The sequence below is a fragment of the Verticillium alfalfae genome, genomic scaffold (assembly GCF_000150825.1).
Source record: "Verticillium alfalfae VaMs.102 supercont1.5 genomic scaffold, whole genome shotgun sequence".
NCBI classification, from domain to species: Eukaryota; Fungi; Ascomycota; class Sordariomycetes; order Glomerellales; family Plectosphaerellaceae; genus Verticillium; species Verticillium alfalfae.
In genome coordinates this window covers 1,523,404-1,549,388 of record NW_003315034.1, presented here as the reverse complement: position 1 = coordinate 1,549,388, position 25,985 = coordinate 1,523,404, and the positions used below count along the sequence as shown (strand labels likewise).

Sequence of the window (25,985 nt, the reverse complement as noted above, 5' to 3'; positions counted from 1 at the left end):
GCTGCGATTGGAGAGCCTGCCAGTCATTCAAGTTTAGGGGTCCTCCCGTTTGCCGCAGTGTTTGCCAGGTACATGTTCGGTACACCCTATAGCGAAGCCTCTATAGTGAAGCCAACGTCCAGGTCGAGACCAGCAAACATGTTCGTCAGCCTGCAAATGAATATATCAATACGCTCTTGTGTCCAGGCAAGAGATAAGGAAGAGATCTCCACGCATGACCCAATCCTACGTTACTCAAATGGCTGTTGAACAGAGAACGAAACAGTCTCACTACAATGGCAGGACAGGGATGCCATGGCAAGACCCTGACAGGTGGGACACAAGAGCGGCACGGCAGATCGAGCGCCCATTGAGTCTCGCAAGGATGACATTGTTTGTCGGCTTTGATTTGGAGCTGCCGGCCGGTATGGTGTGTATAGTCGACAATTGGATTGATGGTTGAGGCGTTACAGCGGGTATCTGCGTAAGGGAGGTCACGAGAGGCTCTGTTGATCTCAGGGACCTACTTACGTACCGACCTCTAGATGCCCATTCACAACAGATCGGTACCTACCTGGGTACCACAGAGGAGTTTGGTGTTTCACTGCACCTGCCACGCCTACACCTGTACCCCCCCCACCTCGTTCGGCACCCGGCTACGTACGTGCCTGCGTCGTCACCACGTGACTTCGCGTTCCTCGAGGCAGCGACGCACTCCTCAACAATCGTCAGTCAATTCCTCCTCGCCTTCATCCCCTCACCAGGCCCACGCGTGCCCTCCGACGAACGATGCATCGCAAACGTAGATCTGTCTCATCGCCAAGACTTTCTCACCGGAAGACCCGCAACACGTAGTTCGTGTTGTCAAACTACGTTACTCCTAGGACCCCGGCGCCACGAGAGCCAATCAACGAGGCTCCTTGCCTTGTTGTCGGCGCTTGCTCATACGCCCTCAACACCAGCCAGCCATACATCTTCGAGAGTCGTGATGACATCCGGCGCATCGAGGCAATGTCGCCGCCAGCCATCAAATGAGAGCCAAGCTGCTCCTGCCGCGCCTTCGTCGCTCGTTGGCTGTCGTGCGTCGGAGTGGATGAATCCGCCCGGCCAGCCATTCATCAGTTGTCCATTGCCCTGTCTTGATGCAAAACCTATTCAGTTGCTGCCTCCAGACCTTCTATTGTGACCATTGTTCGTGAACAACGCTCTCTTCTTGATCTTGTTCTTCTTCTTCGTCTTCTTTTTCGCCAGACGCGTTGCTTACTTGGGCCTGCCTACTTGGTGATCCAATCTCCTTTGTCTACTCTGCTTCGATACTGTCACTCTTTTAATCCACAGCCACTGCCGATACGTTTAGTCTCAGCATTTTCAATCAGGCTTTCACCCTTCGCCTCCCGACATCTCAAACAAAGCAATCTATTCATTCTTTCCTTCAAATTCGTGCATCCGCCTCGAGCTGGATCGCTGCGTGCTGCCGCTGACGCTCCTTCATCACACAACAACCCCTTCACTACACAATAACATGGCCACTTGCAGCTCCTCGCCGAGACCACCCGCTTATGACGAGGACAGCCGGAGCGACGGCACAAGGGACAACTGGGAAGACTGGGAGGATGAAGAAGTGGTGACGCCTATCATGGACGACGAGCAGGCCCTCATCGCCGACAAGGCCGCCATGCCCAGTCCTCTCAGGCCCTCAAAGCCTACCACCTCCCGCGCATCACTGTCACGACAATCCGTCCACAGGCTGAGGAGACTGAAATCCCGCCACAGGCAGAGGGACCAAAATGCCAAAGCGGGCATCAAGGTCGTGACCAACATGACCGAGCTCCGTCGTCAACACCATCTGGCCAACAGCCCACATCGCGCGAGAGGCAAGTTTGTCGATGCTGCCGCCCTCAAGGCCCTCGAAGGTGAGCCGTCGTCCGCCTCTGTGGGCAACTGGAATTGGTTCTCCAGGAAGAACATGACCAAATCCCTCAAGTGCCACCACTCGGAGCCCCTCGAACAGGACCTCTCCCCAAACGATCGCCCCATTGTCATCGGCATCGCTCTTCCTTCGGACCTGGCCCAGCGTGGCAACGGCAACACAGATGCCCATGCACACATGCTTGCCACACCCTTGGAGGCACCAACCCCCCATCCTCACTTGCGCCACCCAGCAAACCCGCAGCAGCCTGGGAAAACCCCCAGCCCCATGACTCCTTCACAGCAACGATCCGTGTGGAGCCCCGACACCCCCGACACCACTTCACCGTTCCAGTCACCTCGACACACATCAAGCATCTATTCACAGGCTACCAGTTACGGGGCACCTATTGCCTATGACGCCCCGCCTGTGCCTGCTGTGCCTTCGACGTTCAAGAGACCAGAGGTTGCCGTGGCTGTTGTGCTTCAACAAAAAGACGACGACGACGACGAAGACGACGGTGGCAGTCCCTGCACACTATTTGAAGAGGACGGAAACAGTATGGCTGTTACTGCTAGTAAGACCAACAAGGCAAAGGGTGTTTCCAAGAGCCCTTCCAGCGCTGAAACACAAACGCGGGGGTGGTGGGACACCATCGTCACCCCATTCACCGAGAAGACGAGCCCTCTGCGAGAAGCTCAGGAGTCACGGTTTCCGAAAGGCAGCCTATCACCTGATTCACTCTCCAAGCCGAACGCTGAGAAGATGCAGTTTGCAAAGTCTATCAAGTTGGACGACCCGCCCTCTTCGACCTTTATACCTGGACTACCAGCATCTCCAAAGCCTTCGCCCCGACACGACCACACGCCTATAGTCAGGATTCCTACCCCTCGAAGAACCCCATCCCCCTTTTTGAATGCTCGTACCCCATCGCCTGCTTCTTCATCGAGGTCACGTACCCCCCGGCTTGCGGAACAGAGTGAGAAGACGATGAACACGCCGCAAGCCTTCGAACTCCCTCAGATCAGCCCCCGCCCTATTCACCGCCCAACAAGCAAAGACGCCGTCAGATACCGAGCCGTGTTCCCCACAGGCCATCCCCTCCAGAGCCTCTATCCTTTTTCTCCGAACCCTGCGTCCCCCGCTATCAATGGAACAATGAGCTCTCGTGGCGGTATCTCCTTGACCGATATTCCCCTCACCCCAGCCGCAGGTACGTCGGCTATGCCAATACGACAGCCTGGTACCTACTTGCCTCAGGAACACTTGACGGCCGCCACTGGGCCCGGCCAAGAGGTCGAGCGCGAGAGGCGGCGACACGAGAAGGAAGAGGTCGTCGCTCGCAAGATTGGTGGCTTCTGGCGCGGCCGTGGGTGCATGCCGTCAAACGGTTGTTTCGGTCGCTCTGGCCGTGAAGGCCGGAAAAGGAGACGTGTCTGCCTCGGTGTCTGCTGTGGCTCCATCCTTCTCATTGTTCTCGTTGTCGTTCTTTGTGTCACCTTGATCCCACGTGGTCAGACTGCCGTTGAGGTGCCAAGTATCTTTGTCAACCTGACCGACTTCCCGCCCATGCCCACGGGCCCGCTCACAGTTATTGGACCGGACAACTCGGCTGCCATAACAGGCTGTACACAGCCTACGACGATATGGAGCTGTGCACTTCCCAAAGAAGAGCACGATTCTGTTGCCCCTTTCCGACCCAACCAGCCCAGCTTCTTCATGCAGATCCAGTACAACAATGACACGAATGAGCCCTGGAACATTCCTAATGGCAGCCCCCCGCGACCAGATCGAGGCCGCACGCGCGAGCCAAGAGGAGGTGGTGGCCTCGTCGCCAGAGCTCGAGCAGCCCTCATGAAGCGGCAAGATGGCCAAGCCTTCAATCCTAGTCCGGCACCCCCATCATTCGAAGAAATGTACTTCCTGGGTAACACGACAGATGGCATCATCTCCGACGACAAGGCTGGCGAACCGACGCCATTTTACTTCAGCATCCTTGACACAGTAAACGGCACGGTTGGGTCGAATGTGCTCAACAAGCGACAGGACTTTAACCTGCCGTCCGACTTTCCCGTCGACCTTCCTGAGCCCGCGCTCAACGAAGATGGTAGCGCGGCGCCAGCCATCTTCATGCCAAAAGCCTTTCAGCAACCTATCCGCCTGTACGACCGCGGCCTTGACACAGAGCACTACGGCTTCTACACATATTTCAAGCGCAGCATCTACCTGCGCTCCGTCACAGTCCTCAACGGAACGGACCCTTCCCGAGGTGGTGATGGCGAGAGCAATGTGCCACTTGACGAAGACGGCGGCGCCCGCCTTTCAGAGGCAAGCTTCATTGTCACCTGGACGCAGACTCGGTTCCTCGTCCAGATCTGGACGCGCCGTGAGAACACGACGCAGCTGCTTTCTGAGCGGGGTCGATTTGACACTGGGTCGGGCGAGGCGACGGACCGGCCGGGGACGATGCCGTACCCCATCACCGTGACGATGGATACGCACGGAGGCCAGCCTCTTGAGAAGGTGGTGTGGCACTGGAAGGTCGACAGCCGGCAGAGGATCGACACGAGCGACCCCAAGCTCATTGCGAACAACATTGGGTTTGGAGGGACGCTGGTGAACCCTAGAGCGAGAAACGATACCTCGTTCGGGGGCTTTGACGGAGGAGATGGAGGTTGCAAGTGTGAATGGGTCAACTTCTTGGACAAGAGAAGCGTCTGAGGTGGTACGTGATGACGAGGACAACGACAGCATGGCATGAACTGAAGGCAACAACGGGAGCAAAAAGTCCAGCAGGGTATCACAATCATATATATTTAATTTAATCAATCAAACCGGGTTGTTGTGCCCAACGCCAACATTGACAACATGTCTATTTCCGGTAAGTAGGTCTGCTTGATTTCTCCAGGCGCCTTGCTCGAGGGGAATGGCCACCGACTACGAGAGTCCGGCACCAACCACCCAGCTCACGTCGTTGTTGAACTCACGAGCAGCATCAAAGGTGTGAACGCCGCCGTTACTGGCCACATATCCGACGTTGGTAAAGTGACGAATGTACCGCGTGGGGTGGCCCCAGGCGCGGATCGAGCTGCCCTGGCCGTTGAGGCCCGCCTCGGTGCAAAAGGTGGCATCCTCGCGGAATGACTTGCTATTGTCGTTGGCGTCAACCCGGAGCACAAAGTTGTAGTGGCGGATGAAGCTGCCGGGGTTGCTGACCGACTCGAAGGAGAAGCAGCCGCTGTTGCCGAGGCCGGTGCGCACCGTCCACGTCGCCTGCTTCCGCAGCGTCTCGGCGCTCGACGACGAGACGACCTGCGTATCGACGCCGGTACCCGTCGACGCGTGCGCCAGGTAACGCGTCGTGCAGCAGGACGAAGTGGCGCGCAGCGAGACGCGGGCGCCGACGGACAACCGGGGCCCCGAGGACAGCGGCGCGACTCTGTAGCCCGCCGCGACGATGTTGTCCTGGACGGCCTTCTCCGTGGCGTCGGACGGGTAGCCCGAAGTCATGACGCCCTCGTAAAACGTGCCCTGGGCGCTGACACTGTTATCGCCGCCGATGCCAAGCACGATGGCGCCCTCCTTCTTCATCGGATCGTAGCCGCGGGCGGGCCGCACGCCGCTGTAAAAGGTCGACAGGTCGCCGGCCGTGGCGTCTCCGGCGCGGATGGCCCACTTGTTGGGCCCGCCCTTGACGACGGCGCTGACGAAGCGATGCGACAGCGACGGGTTGTCGTCGTCTTCTTGGGCGTTGTGGCCCGAGAACAGGCCGTTCTCGAGGTCGGCCATGACCCACGGCCCGCTCCCGGAGCCGGAGCCCCACGCCGTGCTGTCGCCAAAGTAGATGGCCTCCATGTGCCCGTTGCCCGTGTTGCTTGTGCTCGTCTCGGCGTTGCCGTAATCAAAGCAGCAGCCGCCGTTGAAGTGCGTACCGTCGACCACGGCGTACATGCCCTGTGCCGCATCACCACGCGCCGTGCGCTGCGCCGCGTTGTTGCGGTACCCCGTGCCCGGGGCGATGAAGACGCCGTACGCCTTTTTGTTGCCAAAGAGCTGCACCGGCGCCCCGATGGCGCTCGCCAGGTTGTCGGCGCGGTTGGCTGCTGGGCCCGCGAAGTCGCCCCCCGGCGCCTGCATCAGGTGGTTGTTGTTCTTGGACTGGTCGTAGATGACCGTGATGACGCACGTCGTGCCGGCGCAGAATCTGTCCTGACGGCTGGCATCGGCGACGCCACCGGCTGACACGGGTGCAATGTCGGTGGTCGCGCCGTCCGAGCCGCGCTTCACCTGGTAGAGGGACCCGGTGAACGTGTCGTACAGGGCGCGCGTCGTGCTGTGCGCCGCGACGCAGGGCGTGTCGCCCTTGGCGTAGCTGTCGCAGGGTCCGGCGGCCACGAGCGCGCCTGAGGTCGCGAGACACAGGGCGAGGGCCCATGAAGGGCGAGCGTTTCGTCGCGAGAACGGCATGATGAGGAGACTTCGAGTGTGAAAAAGGCAAGGACGAAAGATCTCGTGATCCTGGATTTACCGGACTCTTTGTGAGTCTGTGAACAGGAGGTCCACTCTCCTTCTGGCCCGCAAGCAGGCTGGACGCCTTCTTGTACCCGGGGTCTGTTCATCACGAGCGTTGGGGGGCAAGAGAGCACACCGTATCTAACCCTGAACCGCCGACGATGCCTAGTTACCTGCCGACGTGACATCGCCCATGTCTATACGAACAAGAAAACACAAAAACGATGTATATCGACTTGACAGCTCGTCTCTGCAAGACATTCCCGCACCAATTAGTGCGAACCGCAACGTCACGGCAATGACGTTTCGTGCCGGGGGCGCTGGGCGATCCGGCACGCCTCAGCCGTGAATGCGCCGTCTGGGGGTTGCATCGCGAGATGGGACTATCCATTAGCAGGCCAAGGTATTGGAGCGCTTGACGTGGCTTCATCGTCCCAGCCGGGCTGCCCCTCTCCAAGATCACGAGACCGTGGCGGTCGAGGCCCAGGGCCTCTTGGTTGCTTCGCTGCATACGGCGCTCCTTTCCAAAAGATCGCGAACCGATGGTCTTCCACTCTTGGGAGGCTCATCCGGCATGTGGTGCTGTGATCCAGTGCCGCTTTTTGCGGGCATTTTCTTCGGCCCGGCGCCAGGCCCGGGTAGCCCGGCATGGATAGGCCGAATCGTCAAGGTCAGGAGGGGTTTCATTATACTTTTGCAGTCGCCGAAGCTACTACCAGGACCCCAACTGAGCCTGTCCGTCTGTCCTATCATGGGGTTGGCTTTCGAAGGAAACGCCGTGCACCCACATCACCTGGAAAGTTACATACCGCTGTTTTCTTTTACAGTTTGATGGTTTCTATTTCAGTGCCAGTGAGAAATACAGAGCCAACGACTCGTTGACTAGAGAAGTACAACGATGATATACATGTCGGTCGGGCCCTCTGCGTCGGGCGCAACGATTACTCCATGCGCATCTCGGCGAATCTCCTAACAAAGTCATTGACGCCTTCCATGGAGTCCTGATCGAAGACTTTCCCGCCCTCTTCTGCTGTCGAGGGCGTTCCCTTGTCGAGGAAGAGCTTTGCAAGCCACCAATACTCGCCAGCGTTCTCGTAAAATCCGAAACGGCCGCTTCCGTCTTGCGGCACATCTTGCGTCTGGAGGTCCCAGAGCAGCTTCCAGCGGGTGAGTGCTCGGTTCACCACCGGCTTTACCGCGGCGAGAGAACATGACGCCTCGGCGCTGAAGATGATCTCGTGGAGGCCTGGCCAGCTTGTTTGTCAGGCCGGTCCTTGGAGTTGAAAGGTAGAGAAAAGTACGCACCTGATATCAGAATGAAGAAGCCCTGATAGCCGAGATGCTGGAATTCCGCCAGCAACTCATCCGTCCAAGGATCCCGCATCAGCAGGGACATGCCCTCCGCTATAGAGTGCAGCTTCGGGAAAGCCCGATGCCAGCTCTGCTGTTGCTGCAGGAAGCTGTGTGAGGCTGCGAATAGCTCGTCAGAGCATGGGAAGTTCCCTGTCATCTCCGACAGCGTCAATTTCGGGGGTGCGCGGTGGAATATGGCGTGTGATGAGTCGACAAGGAAGATCCAGTTCACCAGTCTGCGACGCGTTTTCAGTCTTTTCCGCTCCTACAGGAAGAAATCATGCCTCTGATTCAGTCTCACCTGATGGCTTCTTCCGCCCGGAAAAATACGTCCCACTCACGCTCAGAGGTCGGCATCGCCGCTTGCGCGCCGTCACTGTGCCTGTGGCTCGGAAGCCCCAAATTGCGCGCCGCGGCGACAAGGTCGGCATACCGGTGAAGGCGAACTCGTCTTCTGGACGCTCTGTCCTTATTCCAATGCAGCAGTATTGCCATAATGAAAGCTGCTTGAAGTGGTGCGATATCTGTCATCACAGCTTTTGCTTCTGCAGGATCGAGAAGGCGTCGAAAAGCTTCGTGCTCAAATACGTAATGTTCCACAGCTTCGAGACAATTATTTGCCGCCTCTGCAGTTTCTTTCGAGTAATACGTCGCGCCGATCATCATGACGGCAGCAAGCAACGGTGGAAAGGCGGAGACTGCGTCAAAGGACGGTTCGCGCAGTAACGGACAATGGGGATGCCAGGAGGTGAAGTATGACTGGGTCAATGCCTGCACACGTGTCTTGCAAAAGATCAATCTGATGTATGGGCCCAAAGAGTCCATCTCATTGTGGGAATCAAGTTCCGATAGGACCTCGCACATGCGCTGTTCGATAAGAGGATCTTCCACTTTGGGGCCCTCTGAGGGAGAGTATCGCACTCCATCCCCGCAGTCCCAGCTTTCAATAGGCAAGATGTCGAGTCCGAGGAACTGTTCAAGAGACTCTGTATCTCCTGTAATGGTCCAATTCCAGCCGCTGGGGTCTTCGTACAAGTCTAAGGGGCTTTCGCTATCTGCTGGACTCTTGGCTTGGCTCGCGGACGGTGGGAACCCATCATCATTGCTTGTTCGAGGAGATGGAAAGTACTGGTGAATCCTGCTGTTGTGGGGGTCCGTGTACTGGAGCAGGAATGATATCGGTATTCTCGTGCAATGGCTGCCATGATCATCGCCACAGACTTTGCCAGGTCCGTTTCCAGTGGCGGGCAACGAGGCTCGTTCTGGGGGGGGCCAAGAAAGACCTAGAGCGGTTCCTACATGATCAGGCAGGACAGGCCTAGTTGAAAGATACGGTTGCGATGGTTTTGGGCAGTCAACCTCCCCAAGTCTCGCTCGCCCGAAAGTGCAGGTCTGCCGACGACTCAAGCACAGAGAACAAGGCCGCTCCCGCCCGCCATCGCAGCCCTCTTTGGCCAAGGCACAAGCGTCACACGCTTTGAATTTGCGGCCTCTTTTGCGTGGCGGAGGAATGGGCCGTCCTCTCTTCTGTGGGCAGGTTGTTGAATGACGCCGCGCCGTGTCCCTAGCAGTTTGCTAGATTAGAAACCATATGGTCAATGTACCAAGAGCTGCAGCAGCGGACCCTTGGTAGAGGTGTTCAGATGGTGTCTCACGATCTCGAGAACTTCGCTTCGCAAAAGGGGCAAACACAATAGCTATCACGCTGTCCTACACCTTGGATTCGAATCAGTATCAGCTTGAAAGCTGGGGCAAAAAGAGATCCGCTTCACTCACTCATGGCCGTGCTTTGCCGTTTGAGATACATGCGTGTGTCCTTGCGGACATCATCGGAATACGCAGGATGTGAGTGGATATACCAAGTACCTTATAGGTCTTGGAGCGAGGTTCTTGGGCGGGCAAAACAACCCCTTGGCAAAGTTGGGGTTGGTTCATTTCGTTAGTAGTCCAAGGCAGGGTAGCGGAACTGTGTGTTTCCCCGCATCACGCCCACTCGGCATATGCACGGCAATGTTGGAGCAGATCCGGATCTTAACATGAACTGGAGCTTGAGCGAGCGGAGGCGGGAATTGTCCGCCCCACAACACCATCGTTGAAGGAGGCGTCAGCCAGTCATTGGGGTTGCGTTTGACATCCACCACAGGGCCTGAGAGGCTCAGCCAGGCGGAAAGCTCACGAGACTACGCCGTGGTCAAGACTCTGCTCGTGGGTTTTGTCCGGCTTCCAGACGAGGGCTTGTAATTTGGTGAGGTCGTAAATTGTATATTAGGGCATCCTTGTAAGGCATTGGATATAGTCATACTTCTGCTTCAAGTCACTCTCTGTGCTCCTCTGTCAATCTGCCTATCTACCCTTGGACGATTAATGCAAACACCATGACCCGGCACGACGAAGAACCCCAGCTCACCAGCAAGTGGCCTCAGGCATTTGACTTAGCTGGCTCCAGCTTGCCATGCCGCATCGAGGGGGAAGTTGGCGACGTCGTCGTTCTTGGAGAGATCCCTGCAACCATTGATGGCACGTTCTACCGTGTCATGTGCGATCCCTTAGTCCCTCCTCACCCGGACAATGTACCCATTGATGGTGATGGCAACGTCTCAGCGTTTCGAATCCGCAATGGACGGGTCGACATGAAGATTCGGTACATCGAGACAGAACGCTACAAGCTTGAACGAAGGGCCAACAAAGCGTTATTTGGTCTCTACCGAAATCCTTTCACGCACCACCCCTGCGTTCGGGCCGCTGTTGACTCGACTGCAAACACGAATCTTGTCTTCTGGGCTGAAAAATTGCTCGCTCTCAAAGAAGTCGCTCTGCCTTACGCTCTCGATCCTGACACACTCGAGACATTGTCCTACGATCCCTTCGGAGACCAAGTCAAGGCCAAAACCTTCACCGCTCACCCCAAGGTTGATCCATTCACTAACGAACTTGTTGTTTTTGGCTATGAGGCCAAAGGGCTGGCAACAAAGGATGTTGTCATCTATGCCCTCGACAAGGAGGGTAAGAAGCACGACGAACAATGGATTGAGGCACCGTGGTGCGCCTTCATCCACGACTGCGCCATCACACCTCAATGGATCATCCTCTTCCTTTGGCCCTTCGAAGCCGACCTCGATCGAATGAAGGCGGGCAAGCAGCATTGGGCCTGGGACTATAATCTGCCAGCCACTTTCGTCGTCGTCCCCCGACGCAAGACAACCCCGTTGCCCGCCGGCTGGAAACAGGGTGAACATAGGGTTTACTCTTGGAGGAACTGCATGCCCATCCATACTGGTGGAGCTTTCGAGTCCAAGGACGGTAAACTCTACGTAGACTCGTCGCGTGTCCACGACAATGCGTTCCCCTTTTTCCCTCCCGGTGATGGGAGAATGCCAGCACCCGACGCCAAGGCCGACTTTGTGCGCTGGGAGATTGACCTCAGTCAGCCCAGCGGCTCTACTATACCGGATCCCTTCGTCGTTCTAGACGTGCCTTCTGAGTTCCCGCGAATGGACGAACGTTTCATGACGTCCGACTACGAATATATCTTCCTCAACGTCTTCGTGCCCAACAGGTCAGACGGCGGCAGAAACATCTTTCACGGCCTCAATGGCCTGGCCATGCACAGCCACAAGACAGGCAAAACCCGCTGGTTTTATTCCGGTGATGACTCACTCGTGCAGGAGCCCGTCTTTGTTCCGCGGAGCTCGGATGCGTCTGAGGGCGACGGCTGGGTCATTGCCATGGTTGAGCGTCGTGGTGCGAACCGCAATGACCTGGTTGTTCTGGACACGAAAGAGTTCGAGAAACCGGTGGCCATTGTTCAGCTTCCACTGCACGTCAAGGCACAGATCCATGGGAACTGGGTGGCTGCGTCGGTGTTACCAAAGTGGGTGAGCCTCGTTCGAGATGTCCCTGAGGTTCAAGTCAGTCAACGCGGAGCTTTGGAACAGCTGGTCTGAAGGGCCGGTCGGTGATGAAACTCTTTTCGGCGGACAAGTTTGTGGACAGAATCCTCGATAGTAAAGACCATTTGATCATTGAGTAATTGCCTCAAAGGGTTTTAATTGTGCCTAGTATTGGTTGCCATAACTCTGCTTGTCTCACCTGTTTCCACGTTAATTGCTTCTCATGCTCAACTAAGATGATTTTACAGAACAAACGAAGCGTCTCATGCTGAACGGCGAAAAACATTATTTTGTCGTTCTCCTGCAAATACGTGGCAAAGAGATAGATCTTTCCACATTCGAGTTGAACTATGCACAAGGTACCTTGTTTTTGGTTGGCATTAATTGATACATGCCAGGTGCCAAAAAGAAAATGCTCTTTAACTTAGAGGCTTTCTGTTGCCGACTTCCTCAAGCTCTGGCTTAAGCATGTCCGCCGCTTGCTGAGAGAAACCCCGAGTCCTCGTCTTATGCTCGAACAGCAAGTCCAGTTCCGCGTAAGTCAGACCCTTGGCTTCGGGCAGACGGAACCATGTCCAGGTGAAGAAGAGACCCGCAAGGCCTGCCCAGAAGAAGCCACTCTTGGCACCCCAGTTCCAGGCGTTCTTACCAAGCATGCGTGGCATGATCACGTTGGTGATGAAGCCTCCAGCGTTGTAGCAGGCTCGCGCGAAAGCCACAGTCTTAATACGTAACTGAGTGGACGGAATCTCTGCCACGATAGTGTAACAGGCCGGACCGATGGTGATTTGGTAGAAGATAACCATGGTGACCATGAGGGCGCCGACAGCCCAAGACGTTGATGGCGATTCGGTTGGAATACCAAGGATACCGATGATGGTCAGATCAACGCAGGCGAAGCCCAGGCCTACGAGGTAGATTGTCCGACGCCCGAATCGCGTCAGAACCCACATGGCCAGAATACATCCTAGGAGACCCAGGCCTGTCTGTCCGAGATTCATGGCAAAGCCGTGACGAGCAGATAAGCCAGCTTGGATCATGAACTGAACGCCGAAACCCATAAAGGGCGTGCCGGCGAATGCTTGCGTGAGCCAAGCCACGCACGCAATCTCAGTGCGCCGACTGTTGGAGACATGATCAGCAGCCGACTACCAGACCAGTTTCTAGGCTGATCACTTACAGGTTGGAACCCCGGAAGCAATCCCAGTAATGAGCACCGGCAGAATTCTCTCTCTCGAACTGGGTTGTAACACGCATCATTTCAATGTGGGCGTCGAGGTCGAATTCAACATCAGCCTGCGGCGTGATCATGCTGGAGACGGCGTTCTTCGCCTCCTCGTATCGGCCATGTCTGACGAGCCACCAGGGGCTCTCGGGAGCAAAGTAGGTCCCAATCATGATTGGAACAGGCCAGATCTGTTTCTGTAAGCATTTTCTTTTTCAAACGTGAAAAGCAGAGTGTTCGGCTTCAAAACTTACCCATTGCAGCGCGAACGGGATCCTGTAGGCCCACTCGTCCGAGCGCGAAAGGAGGCCATTCAAGATGCCAATGGAAATAAGCTGACCGATGACCCAACACATATTTATCTGCATCTGTTTAGTATACTGTAAATCACCGGTCTATCGCCCAGTCATCTTACCCAAGAGGTCATGTAGTGGCGGAGGGCCAGAGGGCAGATGTCAGCCGCGTAAGTGACGGCAAGGGTCTGAAAGATGCCCCACGGAATCGACTGGCACACCGCTCCCGCGACGAACATGGGAAGGCCAGTCGAGAAAAACGGAATGAAGATTGCACCGATCATTGCAACCATGGCAACCTGCATCGTCCAGCGGTATCCGATCCATTCGGTGATTATACCATTGATGAAGAGGCCAAGGATAGATCCAGCCTGCGAATGATCTCATATTAGCCGATGATTGTAGAATGCTGGAGCTGAATTGGCTCACCTGGCCAGAGTTGTTGATGATGGTTTGCCACTCAGCGCTGATCAGAGGATTCCCATCCTTGTCTACCTGATCGCCAAAGCGTTTCTGGAACATGGGAAAGGGATAGAAGTTGGACATCAAATTGGTATCATAGCCCTACCAACGAGTGAGTGTGAGGACGATTCTCGGGATTCAGATATACACACCTCCATGATGATAGCAAGAGAAACTATCAAAGAGAACATGATAGCCTTTGGCCAGAAACGCAGAGACTGACGAACAGTCATCTGCCGCTCAAGGCGCGTAGCGAGGGTCGCCGCATCTTCAACTTGTCGGGCGGGAGCTCTATGCTCAGCATTAGGGCGGTCCTGTTTCTCTGAATCCATTGAGAAGCTTGTTTGCTAATTGATAGCTAAATTGGATGCTGGGGGTTTGTCGCTGGTCTCCAGGTGTTTGGTCGGTAACGATCCATCCTTCAACTTGTGCTTTATAGCGGACAGGTGCTTTTATACTTATCAGGATGAGCACTTAGGACGATCCAAGAGCACCAGTATACGTTGGCATTTGGATCCCATGGGGAAACTTACCGCCCCCTAGACTCGTGCGGGGATATGCCTTGGGCTTCGCCCCGGCCGTAGGTGCGGCTTATTTCCATTTTGAGTAATGGGCCGGAGGTGGAGTTGTGGCTGACCCTAGTTTGCATCGCGGTTTGCATCGCGCAAAAGTTCGTCTTTCGTTCAAGGGCTTATGAAAGACATCTGGTTTTTTAGATCCCGTTTCTGGCTGGAAACACGAACGAAATGTCGAGATGATGGGATTGCCGGTGGAAAGAAGTGAACAAGTTAAGCATCGATTCTGCGTGAAACCACCCACCAAGGTCAAAGGTTCCTAAAGCCTCCTGAACTTGAGCCGAGGAGCATTTAAATTACATTACTAGGGGGGTTGATGGGTGTATCTTTTATCTAAGAAAACATATTGCCCTACAAATGATCCTTCCAGGAGCGGCAGACGACGCAAGACATCCGGGCAGAGCATCTCAACCTTTCTCCGTAGAGGCGGCGTGCTTCAGTTGAACCTTCTGCAGTACAGTGCCAGTCTCGACCACTATGTTGATTACAGACTACTTAGTTATGAGAAACAGAAAAATTGACTTGTTATGGCTATATGCCTTTACATTTGACCCAGAACCTATATGTTATGTCGGCGCATCGGCGAAGTTCGCCGGCCGGCCAGATCGGCAAGCTCAGTCCTGCGGGGAAACGAAGACGCTAGCAATCGCCGTGGAAGCGAGCTGGGCCATGACTTGGCTGCGGGCGTTTACTTAAAAGGGAGGTTGAACGCATGGCCTGATACGACACTCCGCACATCCACCAATTGACCCAATGCCCGGCTCCTCGACGTTCAGACAACCCGCTTTGCTCAAGTGACATGATCGTCTTCAAGATCGGTTCTCAAGATGACGGCAAGAGACAACTCCATCCCGCCCCTGGCCGGGCATGCGACCACTGCAGATACCGGAAGATGAAATGCGACAGACGAGAGCCGTGCGGTCCCTGCCAGGACACAAAATCAGCCTGCACGTATGCATCTATGCCAAAGCGCAAAGGTCGACCGCCTCGAAAGGATCGACAGCAAAGCAGCAAAGAGAAGTCCCAGCAGGCTCAACTACGGGATCAGCCGTCGCCAGCTTCAGCATGTTCATCATCACCCAGAAATGGATTACACAACCCTCCGGAATTCGGCTCGAAGGTGGCAATCACCTCCCCTCCAAACGAATTGCCAAGCCTAAGACACCGGGATCGTTCTGGCACTCATTCTGAAAACAGCCTCGAAGCCTGCACATTGGCAGCATCCCCTGAAAGCATGCCACATGCCAGGGGTGGCCCATTTCCTATTCCGACCATCTCCTTGGAAAGCCTCCAACCTGGTCTCGAGGCACAACCCCAGGAGCTGAACATGCCGGCCGCATATCCCCTCTCAGAATATGCCCATTGGACACGGGTGTTTCTTCTACGACTGTATCCGGTCTTTCCCATCATGGACCCAGGCTGCTTGCTCAGCAAACTAGCGCTGCCAACGGGGCTCGTGTCACCGAGCCTTGGCAGGTTCTTCGCCGCCATGTCCGCTGCTGTCATTGTTCAGTTGAATCTCACAGACCCGAGCGTGGACGGGCTCGACGTCGCTCAGACTTCTGGACAGGTATTGTCTATGCGGCTCGCGGACAAGTACATCAGCCAATGTTTCGCTGGTCGTCTTGACAGGTCTTACATCGAAGATGCGGATGAATGGACGATTATGGAGTCATTTTTCATATTCTCCTATTATGGAAATTGCAACAAGAGTAAACAGGCGTGGTACCACTTGAGAGAGGCGATAAGTTTCGCTCTAGCGTTGGGCCTGAACCGAGAGGAGTCTTACAACGACCCGAGCTTGGAGGTCAATGAACGAAGAAGGCGCCTTTACTGGTTGCTTTTCATTACCGAAAGGCAAGATAATGCCCCCAAACCTGCTACTTCTGACATGCTGCTGACTGGTGCGCTAGGGCGTACTGCCTTCAACACCGAACAACACCCATATTGAGAGCATCCATCGCCTTGCCCAGGATATATGATGGCGCAGATGAGCCAACGCTGTCAGGCTTTGTCAAGTTGGCAAGGCTGTTCAACACCATAGACACTGATTTTGTATGCTCCTGGAGCGAAGGTTATCTCAAAGGAACCAACGACTCAGTGGCTAGATTATTAGACCCGGATCAATTCTCCACCATGTCTCTGGCGTCTATCATTGACGAGACCCAGAGGGTCGACGTCGCAGTCACACAATGTTGGCTCCGAACTCTCGTTTGTCAGCTTCAGATCCGTTCCAACGAGTCGCATGGCCAGGGGGCGGCCACTCTGGTACGTGCTGCGGCGCGCGACTTGCTCAATTGCTTTAGCGCTGCCAGACTGGAGATCTTGGGGTCTCACGGCATTGGCATGGTAAGTCGCATATCGCACGGTGATGAACTATGAACACGAACTAACCACTCAATGCACAAACAGGAACAAAAAATATCGGATATTGCAGGTTTCCTCTGTGACCTATTGCCCAGGCAACCACCAGAACACCTGATTGGGGGTATGGATTCTATCCCTAATCTTCTGCACAGCTTCATGTGTCTGCTGGCCAATTTTCGAAATCAAGAGTCTTGCTACTTGGGTCCATTGGCTGAGAGAGCCACAGCGTTGCTTATGCAAAGAGAGACGGGCAGAGCTATTGAGCCGTGTGACGAAGTAGACCAAGAAGGGTATGACAGTAATGAAGAGGTTCCAGACGTGGTCTGGCAGAACGTCCCATAAGGGGCTTACTATCCAATGCAATGCGATTCATCAATCCTTCCCCTCCAATGTCGTTGCCAAGCTGTGGCTGATTTGGATCGACCGAACATTTCAGCGCTGTGTCTGGATCATCCCATAAAATCCCAGAAAGCCGCTCTGCCGACGATCCCTCATCTTCTCGGTAACGTCGGGTGATCCCCAGGTTCCCCAAGCTATCCCCGCAAGTTGCATCCTTGGGGTATTATGCGGTGTCTTTCCCAATCAGGTAATTGCCCGTCGAGAGGCTAGCTTCCAAGTGGTTGCAATTCTACCTGTTTGAGAGAATCGCCATCCAGTATGCAACCACAAATAGCTGCGCTGATGGCCACGGATTTGTTTGATTCTCACGATAGAGCAAGCAGCTTCCACGATCATCAGCACCATCATGTATCTCTCTTCATTCAACGCACTTCTCCTTCTTCTGGCGACGCTATCTGGCCCTGCATCTGGAGCATGTGTTCCTGGTGTAAAGACTTGGTGGCACGACAAATCCACCATTGACATCCAGAGACCTGCGGCGCCTGATGAAGTTCGAAGGTCACGCAGATATGAAGTGTCCGTTTCGGCGGCAAGCACCGGCCGTTTTCAACGCTCCTTTGTGTACGAGTCCATCCCTCGCAATGGCAACGGGAAGATGTTCGATCCCGCACAGACTGGCAAGGAGTATAACCTCACAGACGGCGATGGCGTCACTGTTGAGATAGACGCCGGGATCAGCATGGCCTGGACTCAATTTCAGTATCGCAGAGATGTCGATGTTCGCATCATCTCTTCCGATGGATCAGCACTTGGTCCGGCTTCAAACATCGTCATACGGCCGGTCGACCTTGGTTTCAAAGTTAGGAGCCCCCAGCCAGACACAGTCGTTATTCGGGTCCCGTACCAAAAGTCAGGCGCCAGATTTTCTGTCGAGTTCCAGGATGATCTTTACACTTTTCGCTCAAATGGCACAGACTACGTGGCGGAGGGCGGCGTCATAGTCAGCGAAGAACCCAAGAACGCTCTCCTCATCTTCGCGAGTCCCATGATTCCGGATGATCTTATTCCCTCAAAAACGTCAACAGGAACCCAAGTGATGAAACCGGGAAGTCTGACCCGGGAAGCATTGGGATCGAAGCCCACTCTGTACTTTGAGGCCGGGGTCTATTGGGTCGAGAAAGACGGCCTTCTCGGGAAGGACCATGTCAGACTCTCCCCAAGTACACACTACATCTACTTCGAGCCGGGAACCTACATCAAAGGTGCTTTCGAATACACAACCCAGCACTCTGACTTCTACACCGTCGGCCACGCCGTAGTGTCAGGCGAAAACTATGCCTACATGGCCAACACGATCGAGGACTACACTGCGGTCAAAGACGACCGCTACAGCCTACGCATGTTCTGGCACCAGTCAGTCATGGACAACCAGACGTGGCATTGCATCGGACCAACCCTGAATGCGCCGCCCTTCAACACGATGGATCTCCACCCCATGAACCACACACCGCACGAGGAGGACAACAAGGTGCAGAGCCACATCCAGGACTACAAGCAGGTCGGGGCCTTCTATTTCCAGACGGATGGGACGCAAATGTACAAGGGCACGGTGCGCGACGTCTTCTGGCACGTCAACGACGACGCTATCAAGCTGTACCATTCAGGGGCACAGCTCGAGGGCCTGACCATCTGGAAGGCGCGCAACAACGCCATCATCCAGATGGGGTGGAAACCACGTGATGTAAGCGGCGTGTCCGTCAAGCATGTCCGCCTGATCCACAACCGCTGGATCCAACCGAACGCATATGTGCCGTCGGCTATCCTGGGCGCGTCACCGTTCTACGCCGATCCAAAGCTGGTTGATCCGTCGCGCAAGATGTCGCTGCATATCAGTGATCTTGTGTGCGAGGGTATCTGCGCGGCTCTCATGACGATGGCGCCGCTTCAAAACTTTGACTTGCTCATTGAGAATGTCCACTTCGAAAAGATGCATGACGACGAGACAGTCAGACTTGGGCACAGCGTGGTGGGAATGGATGCCGGGGAGAACATGAATAACTACACGCCTGGCCAGGGAAATCTGACACTTGGGATCGTCATTCGGAACTGGACCATTGGAGGCCAGAGGGTGGATGGTACGAATTGGGGCGAGCACCTGCTGGGGCAAGTAAGCGTGCACCCAGGCTTTGAGGGTGATTGGAGCATTGAGTGAGACGTTTCGGAATGATAGGAATCGGAAAACTCGTGCAGATAGCAAAGAGAAAAAGAAGAATTATCTGCTTAAACTGTGGTTCACAGGAGCCGCGAGTTGTTTGGGCCGGTCGGAGTTTCTAAAAACCTCAATTGGTTCGTCGAGTGCACGTGGAAAGAGGTAGAAACAGTCACGACCTGGGGATCTGAGCCATGTATTTTCCTGCGGCTTGGTGATTGTAGCTTTGTTCTCCAAGACGGATAGCCAGATCAAAGGGTTGAGTGAAACTGTAGTAAACCTGATGGGGATGTGGTGATAGTTCTTAATTCAGGGGCTCGGTGAAGCCTCGGTCAGTCATGGAGCGATAAGATAAGAGGTCGAACCAAGAGTTTGGCACGAGGTATGGGTTCCCGCGGCCCAGCTGGCATCGGAACCTTCACTTTGAAATCCATCTTGATGCGAGCCCTCTGCCGCGCTCCAAGACCATGGCTCAATGCCTGTCAACCGCGCAGCCAAGCGCTCTTCCGCACACAACGGCTGGCACGCACCTCCCACCACCGTCATCTCCTCACCCTCGCCATTGAAACCTCCTGCGACGACACCTGCGTAGCCCTTCTGTCCAAGGACCCCGACGGAGCTGCGACCCTCCACTACAACCAGAAGCGTACCTCTGACAACCGCGCCTTTGGCGGTGTCGTTCCTGTCATAGCGCTCGCCGGCCATGGCGCCACCCTCGCGGAACTCGTCAACGAGAGCTTGCCGTTCCTCCCCGACGCAAAGAGCACGTCGCCGAATACAATCACGGTCCGCGGGCGGCAGAAGCAAAAGCCCGACTTTGTCTCCGTGACACGAGGACCAGGCATGCTCGCCAACCTGTCAGCGGGCCTCCACACAGCAAAGGGAATCGCCGCCGCCTGGCAGGTCCCCCTCGTGGCCGTCAACCACATGCAAGCCCATGCCCTGACGCCCCGTCTCGTCACTGCCCTCGCGCGGGGCGAAAACCGTGGCAGGAAACGGCGCATCTGGACCTGCCGAGCCAAAGAGCACCGGGCCCGAGCCCGCCTTTCCCTTTCTCTCCCTCCTTGTGTCAGGCGGGCACACGATCCTCGTCCACTCCCGCGCGCTCAACGACCACCGTATCCTCGCCGAGGCCGACTCGGTCGCCATCGGCAACGCAATCGACAAGGCCGCCCGCCAAGTCCTCCCCGCGTCCCTGACAGCCTCAACAGACGACGTCATGTACGGCCGCCTCTTTGAACGCTTCGTCTTCCCGCCCGCCGCCGACGGCCGCGCCGTAGACTACGCCTACACCCCGCCCCGCATCCGCGCCGACGAGATCGCGACATACCGCTCCCCGCACGGCTGGCACCTGAAGCCCCCGTTCGCGACGACGCGGCGTATGCGCTACGACTTTTCCGGCTTTGGGTCCCAGGTGCAACGGATCGCCGAGGCGCGGCCCGCCATGAGTGAGGCTGAGCGGCGGGACCTGGGCCGCGACACGATGCGGATTCTGTTTGAGCACCTGGCCAGCCGCGTCGTGTTGGCGCTTGGCAACGAGGAGATGGGGCTCAAAGACGTGCGGACGCTGGTTGTCGCTGGCGGTGTGGCAAGCAATCGATATCTGATGCATGTGCTCCGGGCGTTCCTTGACGTGCGGGGCTACGACGGCATCGAGATCACGGCGCCGCCTGTTGAGCTGTGTACGGACAATGCAGCTATGATTGCTTGGACCGGTATGGAGATGTTTGAGGCTGGTTATGAGAGCGAGCTGTCGGTACACTCGATCAAAAAGTGGCCTCTTGATCCGACGGGCGATGATGGGGGCATCTTGGGTGCGAAAGGGTGGGTAAAGCGGAGTTCATGATGTATCAAGACTTGTATAATAGTGTACCACATGTATTGCTCACCAAACGTTAAACCCATTATAGGAGTTTGGACCTTGATTGGAATAGAGATGAATCGCATACCGAGCAAAACAAATACTGGCCCAGGTTGGCAGCACTTGCAAAAAGCAAAAAGGATTGCTCCTTGACCGTGTACCGGCGTTGAACCCCGAGCCCCTCCACGCGCCTTCCTTGCCTGCGCACCCTGATTCGGACTTCCCTGAGGGCCTGTCCTAACGGGTATTTCTTAGGATTGTAACCACTACACCATGCGTCACGGTATAGTGGCTGTTGGCAGGAGAACCACAAGTCAGGCCTAAGTACCGCAGTTTTCAGTGGCTGCCTGGCCGCCATCAAGGAAGGAAGGAATTGTTCAGGCAGACACGCAACGCGATGTACACCTTGTCGTATAGCAATGTACCAGTAAGGCATGAGCAACGCACGGTATTCATCCAGGTCGACCGATGGAGCGCAACACAACTTGATTGATCCTAGTTTACAAGTTACAGTGGGCGCCTTTGCCCAACTCCCGCCCCTCTCATAACCATGTCCATAAGCACGCCCCGTCCCATTTACTCCAGATCCGCCGTCACGTTGGAGAACTCGCCCTTCTCGAGCTTTGTCTTCCAGAAGATGGGGTTCGTGTCGCTGAAGCCGTGCTTGACCCAGCCGGCCTCCTTGACGTGGTACAGGTTGATGAAGCCACCAGAGTAGGCGTCCCTGTGGGTGGCGGCGAGGATGCTGCGGCGGCCGAGCTCGAGGGCCTCCTCATCGGAGAGTTCGTACTTGTACTCAGCGTCGAGGACACCGTAGGCGAACGTCTGACCGGAGCCGACGCAGAAGAGGTTGCCGGCGAGACGCGTGCCGTCCGAGTCGACGTAGTAGAGCGCGGGGCCCTCCTCCTTGGTGACACCGGCGCACATGGTGCCCATGCTGAGGCCCATGCCCTTGTAGCTGTAGACGAGGTTGGCGAGGATCTTGGAGGCGGCGGCGACGGAGATGCGGCGCTTGTGGCGGAGCTCGTGGAGGCGGCACTGCATGCCGAGCCAGGCGAGCCAGTACTGGCAGTCGGCGGCGCCACCGGCCATGGTGCCGAGGAGGACAGAGTTGATCTCAATGACCTTCTTCACCGTCTGCGAGGCGATCCAGTTGCCGGCCGTGGCGCGGGAGTCGGTGGCGACGATGATGCCGCCCTGGAAGCGGAAGGCCAGTGTTGTGGTTCCGTGGGCGATCTTGATGGGGCAGTCGGGGTTCGAGCGGTCGTCTGTTGCGGCGCGGAGCCAGGAGGAGGGCTAGAGTTTGGTTGTCAGTCTAAGAGCAGGATCGAGGTGGCAGCGAGAAAGAGCATACGTGTGCTACTGGGGGCATGGCGAACTTCAGGGACAGCGGGGGAGCGGCGCCCATGAGCTCGAGATCTTGCTCCTCCTCATCCCGGAAGGTGTTCTCCTCCTGGAATGCCGGACGGCTGTATCTAGAGACCAGGGCGTCCATCGTGAGGACGTGTGTGTGTGTGTGTATGATTCGGTATTGTCCTGAATAGGAATCTCTGTAGAGGGGAGTGATCCCGAGGGTGGCGTCGGTGAGAGGTGAGGTTTGACGATGGGGGAGGAGGCCGTGATGAATAGATTGGGTTGATGTGGTGGTAGTCGACGTTGGCCGTATCGATGGATCCGAGCTCAGGCAGCTTTGGCTCGCGTCACGGATGGGAAGCTGCAGCAAGCTGACTGATGCCTTGTTGCCTTGATTCGGTATGGCCGCCTATGCAGGTACTCGCTTCGGTACGTACCGAGGGGCTCACTCCCCATGACTACGTACATCTACATGGTATATGTCACCACGTACGAGTGTCCACATGAACGTGCTTATACTGATAACTGCTTGTGTTCCACGACAGTAAAAGAATCGTGTAAATGGCTTCTATCTTTCATTCCACCTCAGTGTTTGACTCTTCAATAGAAGTTTTGCGTGCACCTGGACAGGCCACCATACGTGGTTGACTTCTCAGATGCTCTTTCGTCAATGAGATACTTTTATCTTCCTTGCCTTCCTGAAAGGCCAAAGCCATCGTTCCCCGCCGGCATTCTGGTCAACGTAAGATGGTCACGTAGTCCTTATGGAGGCTGCTATTCAGATCAATACTTGTCGTAGCACTTTGAGACAAAGTGAATTGTGTATCCCAGCTGGCACCAGCTGGCTGTATCCACACTCGAAGAACTCGACATCATGAACCATCACCTCCGCCAGTCGTCACCATCTCATCGATAACTCGACAACTTTCATCGGCAGAGTGCCCACATCACATCAACTCCGAGCGCGCTTCTACATCAAGAAAGATGCGCCCCTCAGTCCGTCGCCTGGCCGAGGCTACCAACCCCAGCCGCACCCTCGGCCGTCACGCCCCCATGCCACTCCTGCCGCCTATTCCTCTGTATCGTCGCCTGCTCCGCGCCCATCGCAAGTTTCTGCCCGCCGAGATGCGCCTCCTCGGAGACGAGTACATCAAGTCTGAGTTCAGGGCGCACCGAGAGGTCGAAAATCCCGCCCACCTGGTGCGTATCGCCCGCCGAAAGGCCCTCTCATCACAGCCGAGGTTGCACGAGCGTTCCTGACCGTAAGCAGATTGGGTTCCTCTCAGAGTGGCAGCTGTACGCGCAACAGATTGAGGGCGAATCCTGGGTCGGAGAGAAGATTGCGCCGGGCAAATTCGAGAAGCTGAGTGGTGCGTTCGGGTTGCAAACCACATGCCATCCCACCTATGTGATGCTAACCCGCGACAGACGACCAGGTCGGCCAGCTGTATGAGCTCATGATGGCCATCAAGAAGCGACACCAAGAAGGTGGCGGCGATTCGGAGGCGTGACATTCGTCCCGCATCCTCACCGTGAAATCACCATCACCAAGCGACAAAGCATGTACCAAGTCTCACTCTGTATACCAAATCTTTTTGTACATCACGGCGCTGTTCCATAGACTTTTCCCATAACGCTCAGCCGTCTCGCACGCGCAGAAAATGACACCAGCATGTCAAGCCTCGCCCTGCAGCGCCTCGATGATCCAGTTCGCCTGTATGACGCTGACCTTCTTCGCGTAATTCTTCTGCGTGTACACATGCTCCAGGAACATGATGGCCTCCCTCTTCTGCCCGTGCAGCACGCTCGCTGGGTGGATGGCGACAACGTGCTTGCCCTGCGACGTGACGTAGCTCGCATCCGGCGCCAACACGGCCGTCTTGGACACGAAGCCGCGCAGGAAGCACTTGAGGAGGGACTCGGCCCGCTCGGGCGCCAGCGGCACAAAGGGCTGCGGGTCCGGCGGCGGCGCCTCGGCCAAGAGGTTCTCCTTGAGGCAGAGGGCTCGCAGCTGCCGGCGGATGTTCATGGCCGTCTTCATGTTGCGCAGGTTGACGCGGCGCTTCTTGCACCAGAGGGTGCGGTCGGCGTTCTCGGCCGCGTAGAGCTGCATCGTTGTCAGGTACGTCAGTATGTCGCCCTCGCGGCGGTAGAGCTCTTTGCGCAGCTCTTCGGCCTCGTCGCGCTCGTTCTCCGACTGGAGCTGCATGAAAATGTCGTCGCCCGAGGTGAGGGCGGCGATGACGTCAATGACGTCGAGGAGGCAGTCGAATTGCGGCTTGGCGGCCGCCAGGAGGACGGTGCCAAGAGGGGCCGAGACGGGGAACGCCGCCATCTTGCGGCCAGCGGAGGTGATGGATCCGTCGTCTGCGAGGGCGCCGAGGCCGTGGAGGTGGATGAGGGCCTTTTCGATTGAGTCAATGGCGGGAGCATCCATGAGGGGAAAGGACAAAACGTCGTCGATGCCACGGGCCTTCATCGTGAGAACGGCGCCGAGAACATCAATGCGAAGGATTTCAGGGAGGTCCGTATCCTCGAGCGAGTTGAAGGCATCCTCAGGATATAGACGGTAGCATTTTCCGGGGCCTTCACGGCCGGCACGACCGGTTCGTTGGATGGCGGATGACTTTGATATTGGCTTCGCGAGTAGAGACTCCATGCCGAGGCGGCTGCGGTACTGTTTGACCTTGGCTTTGCCGCAGTCCACGACATACCTGACACCGGGAACGGTGACGGACGTCTCGGCAATGTTGGTCGCAAGGACAACCTTTCGCGTAAACCCGCCCTTGATGGGCTTGAATGCTTCGTGCTGCGCTTCGATTGACAATTGGCCGAAGAGAGGGAACACGCGAATCTTGGGTAAATTCGAAGCGAGAGTAGCGGCATACTCCTCGATGAGGCCCTGTGCCGCCTCAATCTCTTCCTGGCCTGTGAGGAAGGCCAGAATGTCACCAGGAAGAGGTTCTTCCGTGTGTATCCTGAAGATGGACTTGAGAAGAGAATCCTGAATGTCTGGGATCGCCCTAGGCAGATGAATGGTCTGTACCGGAAACTGTCGTCCAGGGATGCGCATCTCGCCAACAGAAATTGCCTTGCTGGCCGAAGGCACCGGCGCCTCCTCGCCCTCGAGGACAGGTGCTGCCTCTGAGAAAAAGCGTTGTATCCTCTCAACGTCAGCCGTAGCACTCATGATGACAACCTTCAACGGGATGCCGCCACGGCCCGACACGTCTCCTGAGAGGATCTGTTTCAGGAATCCTGACAGCAGATCGACATCCACGCTCCTCTCGTGGATTTCATCGACAACAATGGCGCTGTACTGGCGAAGGTGAGGATCATGCAGCAGCTCCTGCAGCAACATGCCCTCCGTCACGAACTTGATCTTGGTCCCCTTGGGTACGTTGTGATCGAACCGCACCGAGTAACCGACCATGCCCTCCGCCCCAGGCCGCAGCGGCGTGCCAGCCTCCCTGGCAACACGATGAGCCAGCGTCGTGGCAGCGACACGCCGCGGCTGTGTGATGGCGACGACACCGCCGACGGCAGCCTCGCGACCGTCATGGCCGACCTTGACCGTCTTGCGGCGGCACCAGGACTCGGCGGTCAGGAACTGCGGCACCTGCGTCGACTTTCCGGAGCCCGTCTCACCAACGAGCAC

General features: G+C 56.2%; 11 protein-coding genes across 11 annotated transcripts in view; 6 read left to right on the top strand and 5 right to left on the bottom strand.

The window, feature by feature from the left end:
• Positions 1–1,501: 1,501 nt before the first annotated feature.
• On the top strand, positions 1,502–4,609 carry VDBG_04798 (conserved hypothetical protein; the record flags this gene model as incomplete). The annotated part of the gene is made up of 1 exon (XM_003005146.1): positions 1,502–4,609. One exon carries the CDS (start codon positions 1,502–1,504, stop codon positions 4,607–4,609), a length of 3,108 nt encoding a protein of 1,035 aa, XP_003005192.1.
• Positions 4,610–4,825: 216 nt separating this feature from the next.
• VDBG_04797 (alpha-N-arabinofuranosidase) lies at positions 4,826–6,355 on the bottom strand (the record flags this gene model as incomplete). Its single annotated transcript, XM_003005145.1, has 1 exon — positions 4,826–6,355. The coding sequence occupies one exon, from the start codon at positions 6,353–6,355 to the stop codon at positions 4,826–4,828; it is 1,530 nt and encodes a 509-aa protein (XP_003005191.1).
• A 986-nt stretch (positions 6,356–7,341) lies between these two features.
• VDBG_04796 (conserved hypothetical protein) lies at positions 7,342–9,688 on the bottom strand (the record flags this gene model as incomplete). The annotated part of the gene is made up of 4 exons (XM_003005144.1): positions 7,342–7,646; positions 7,706–7,989; positions 8,055–9,328; positions 9,620–9,688. 4 exons carry the CDS (start codon positions 9,686–9,688, stop codon positions 7,342–7,344), a joined length of 1,932 nt encoding a protein of 643 aa, XP_003005190.1.
• Positions 9,689–10,128: 440 nt separating this feature from the next.
• On the top strand, positions 10,129–11,697 carry VDBG_04795 (isoeugenol monooxygenase; the record flags this gene model as incomplete). Its single annotated transcript, XM_003005143.1, has 1 exon — positions 10,129–11,697. The coding sequence occupies one exon, from the start codon at positions 10,129–10,131 to the stop codon at positions 11,695–11,697; it is 1,569 nt and encodes a 522-aa protein (XP_003005189.1).
• A 365-nt stretch (positions 11,698–12,062) lies between these two features.
• VDBG_04794 (general alpha-glucoside permease) lies at positions 12,063–13,955 on the bottom strand (the record flags this gene model as incomplete). Its single annotated transcript, XM_003005142.1, has 6 exons — positions 12,063–12,765; positions 12,824–13,065; positions 13,123–13,236; positions 13,284–13,532; positions 13,591–13,725; positions 13,776–13,955. 6 exons carry the CDS (start codon positions 13,953–13,955, stop codon positions 12,063–12,065), a joined length of 1,623 nt encoding a protein of 540 aa, XP_003005188.1.
• A 1,042-nt stretch (positions 13,956–14,997) lies between these two features.
• VDBG_04793 (conserved hypothetical protein) lies at positions 14,998–16,940 on the top strand (the record flags this gene model as incomplete). The annotated part of the gene is made up of 3 exons (XM_003005141.1): positions 14,998–16,034; positions 16,112–16,547; positions 16,611–16,940. 3 exons carry the CDS (start codon positions 14,998–15,000, stop codon positions 16,905–16,907), a joined length of 1,770 nt encoding a protein of 589 aa, XP_003005187.1.
• Positions 16,941–17,310: 370 nt separating this feature from the next.
• Positions 17,311–19,116, top strand: VDBG_04792 (dextranase; the record flags this gene model as incomplete). Its single annotated transcript, XM_003005140.1, has 1 exon — positions 17,311–19,116. The coding sequence occupies one exon, from the start codon at positions 17,311–17,313 to the stop codon at positions 19,114–19,116; it is 1,806 nt and encodes a 601-aa protein (XP_003005186.1).
• A 1,216-nt stretch (positions 19,117–20,332) lies between these two features.
• VDBG_04791 (glycoprotease pgp1) lies at positions 20,333–20,959 on the top strand (the record flags this gene model as incomplete). The annotated part of the gene is made up of 1 exon (XM_003005139.1): positions 20,333–20,959. The coding sequence occupies one exon, from the start codon at positions 20,333–20,335 to the stop codon at positions 20,957–20,959; it is 627 nt and encodes a 208-aa protein (XP_003005185.1).
• A 591-nt stretch (positions 20,960–21,550) lies between these two features.
• On the bottom strand, positions 21,551–22,469 carry VDBG_04790 (proteasome component PRE2; the record flags this gene model as incomplete). Its single annotated transcript, XM_003005138.1, has 2 exons — positions 21,551–22,270; positions 22,329–22,469. The coding sequence occupies 2 exons, from the start codon at positions 22,467–22,469 to the stop codon at positions 21,551–21,553; spliced, it is 861 nt and encodes a 286-aa protein (XP_003005184.1).
• An 842-nt stretch (positions 22,470–23,311) lies between these two features.
• VDBG_04789 (acetate non-utilizing protein) lies at positions 23,312–23,838 on the top strand (the record flags this gene model as incomplete). The annotated part of the gene is made up of 3 exons (XM_003005137.1): positions 23,312–23,527; positions 23,598–23,697; positions 23,756–23,838. The coding sequence occupies 3 exons, from the start codon at positions 23,312–23,314 to the stop codon at positions 23,836–23,838; spliced, it is 399 nt and encodes a 132-aa protein (XP_003005183.1).
• Positions 23,839–24,002: 164 nt separating this feature from the next.
• VDBG_04788 (pre-mRNA-splicing factor ATP-dependent RNA helicase PRP43) overlaps positions 24,003–25,985 on the bottom strand; it is a gene marked incomplete at both ends in the record, with an annotated part of 2,480 nt that continues 497 nt past the window's right edge. Inside the window, one exon of the mRNA XM_003005136.1 lies at positions 24,003–25,946. Coding sequence (XP_003005182.1) covers positions 24,003–25,946 — 1,944 coding nt within the window. The remainder of the gene's footprint in view (positions 25,947–25,985) is intronic.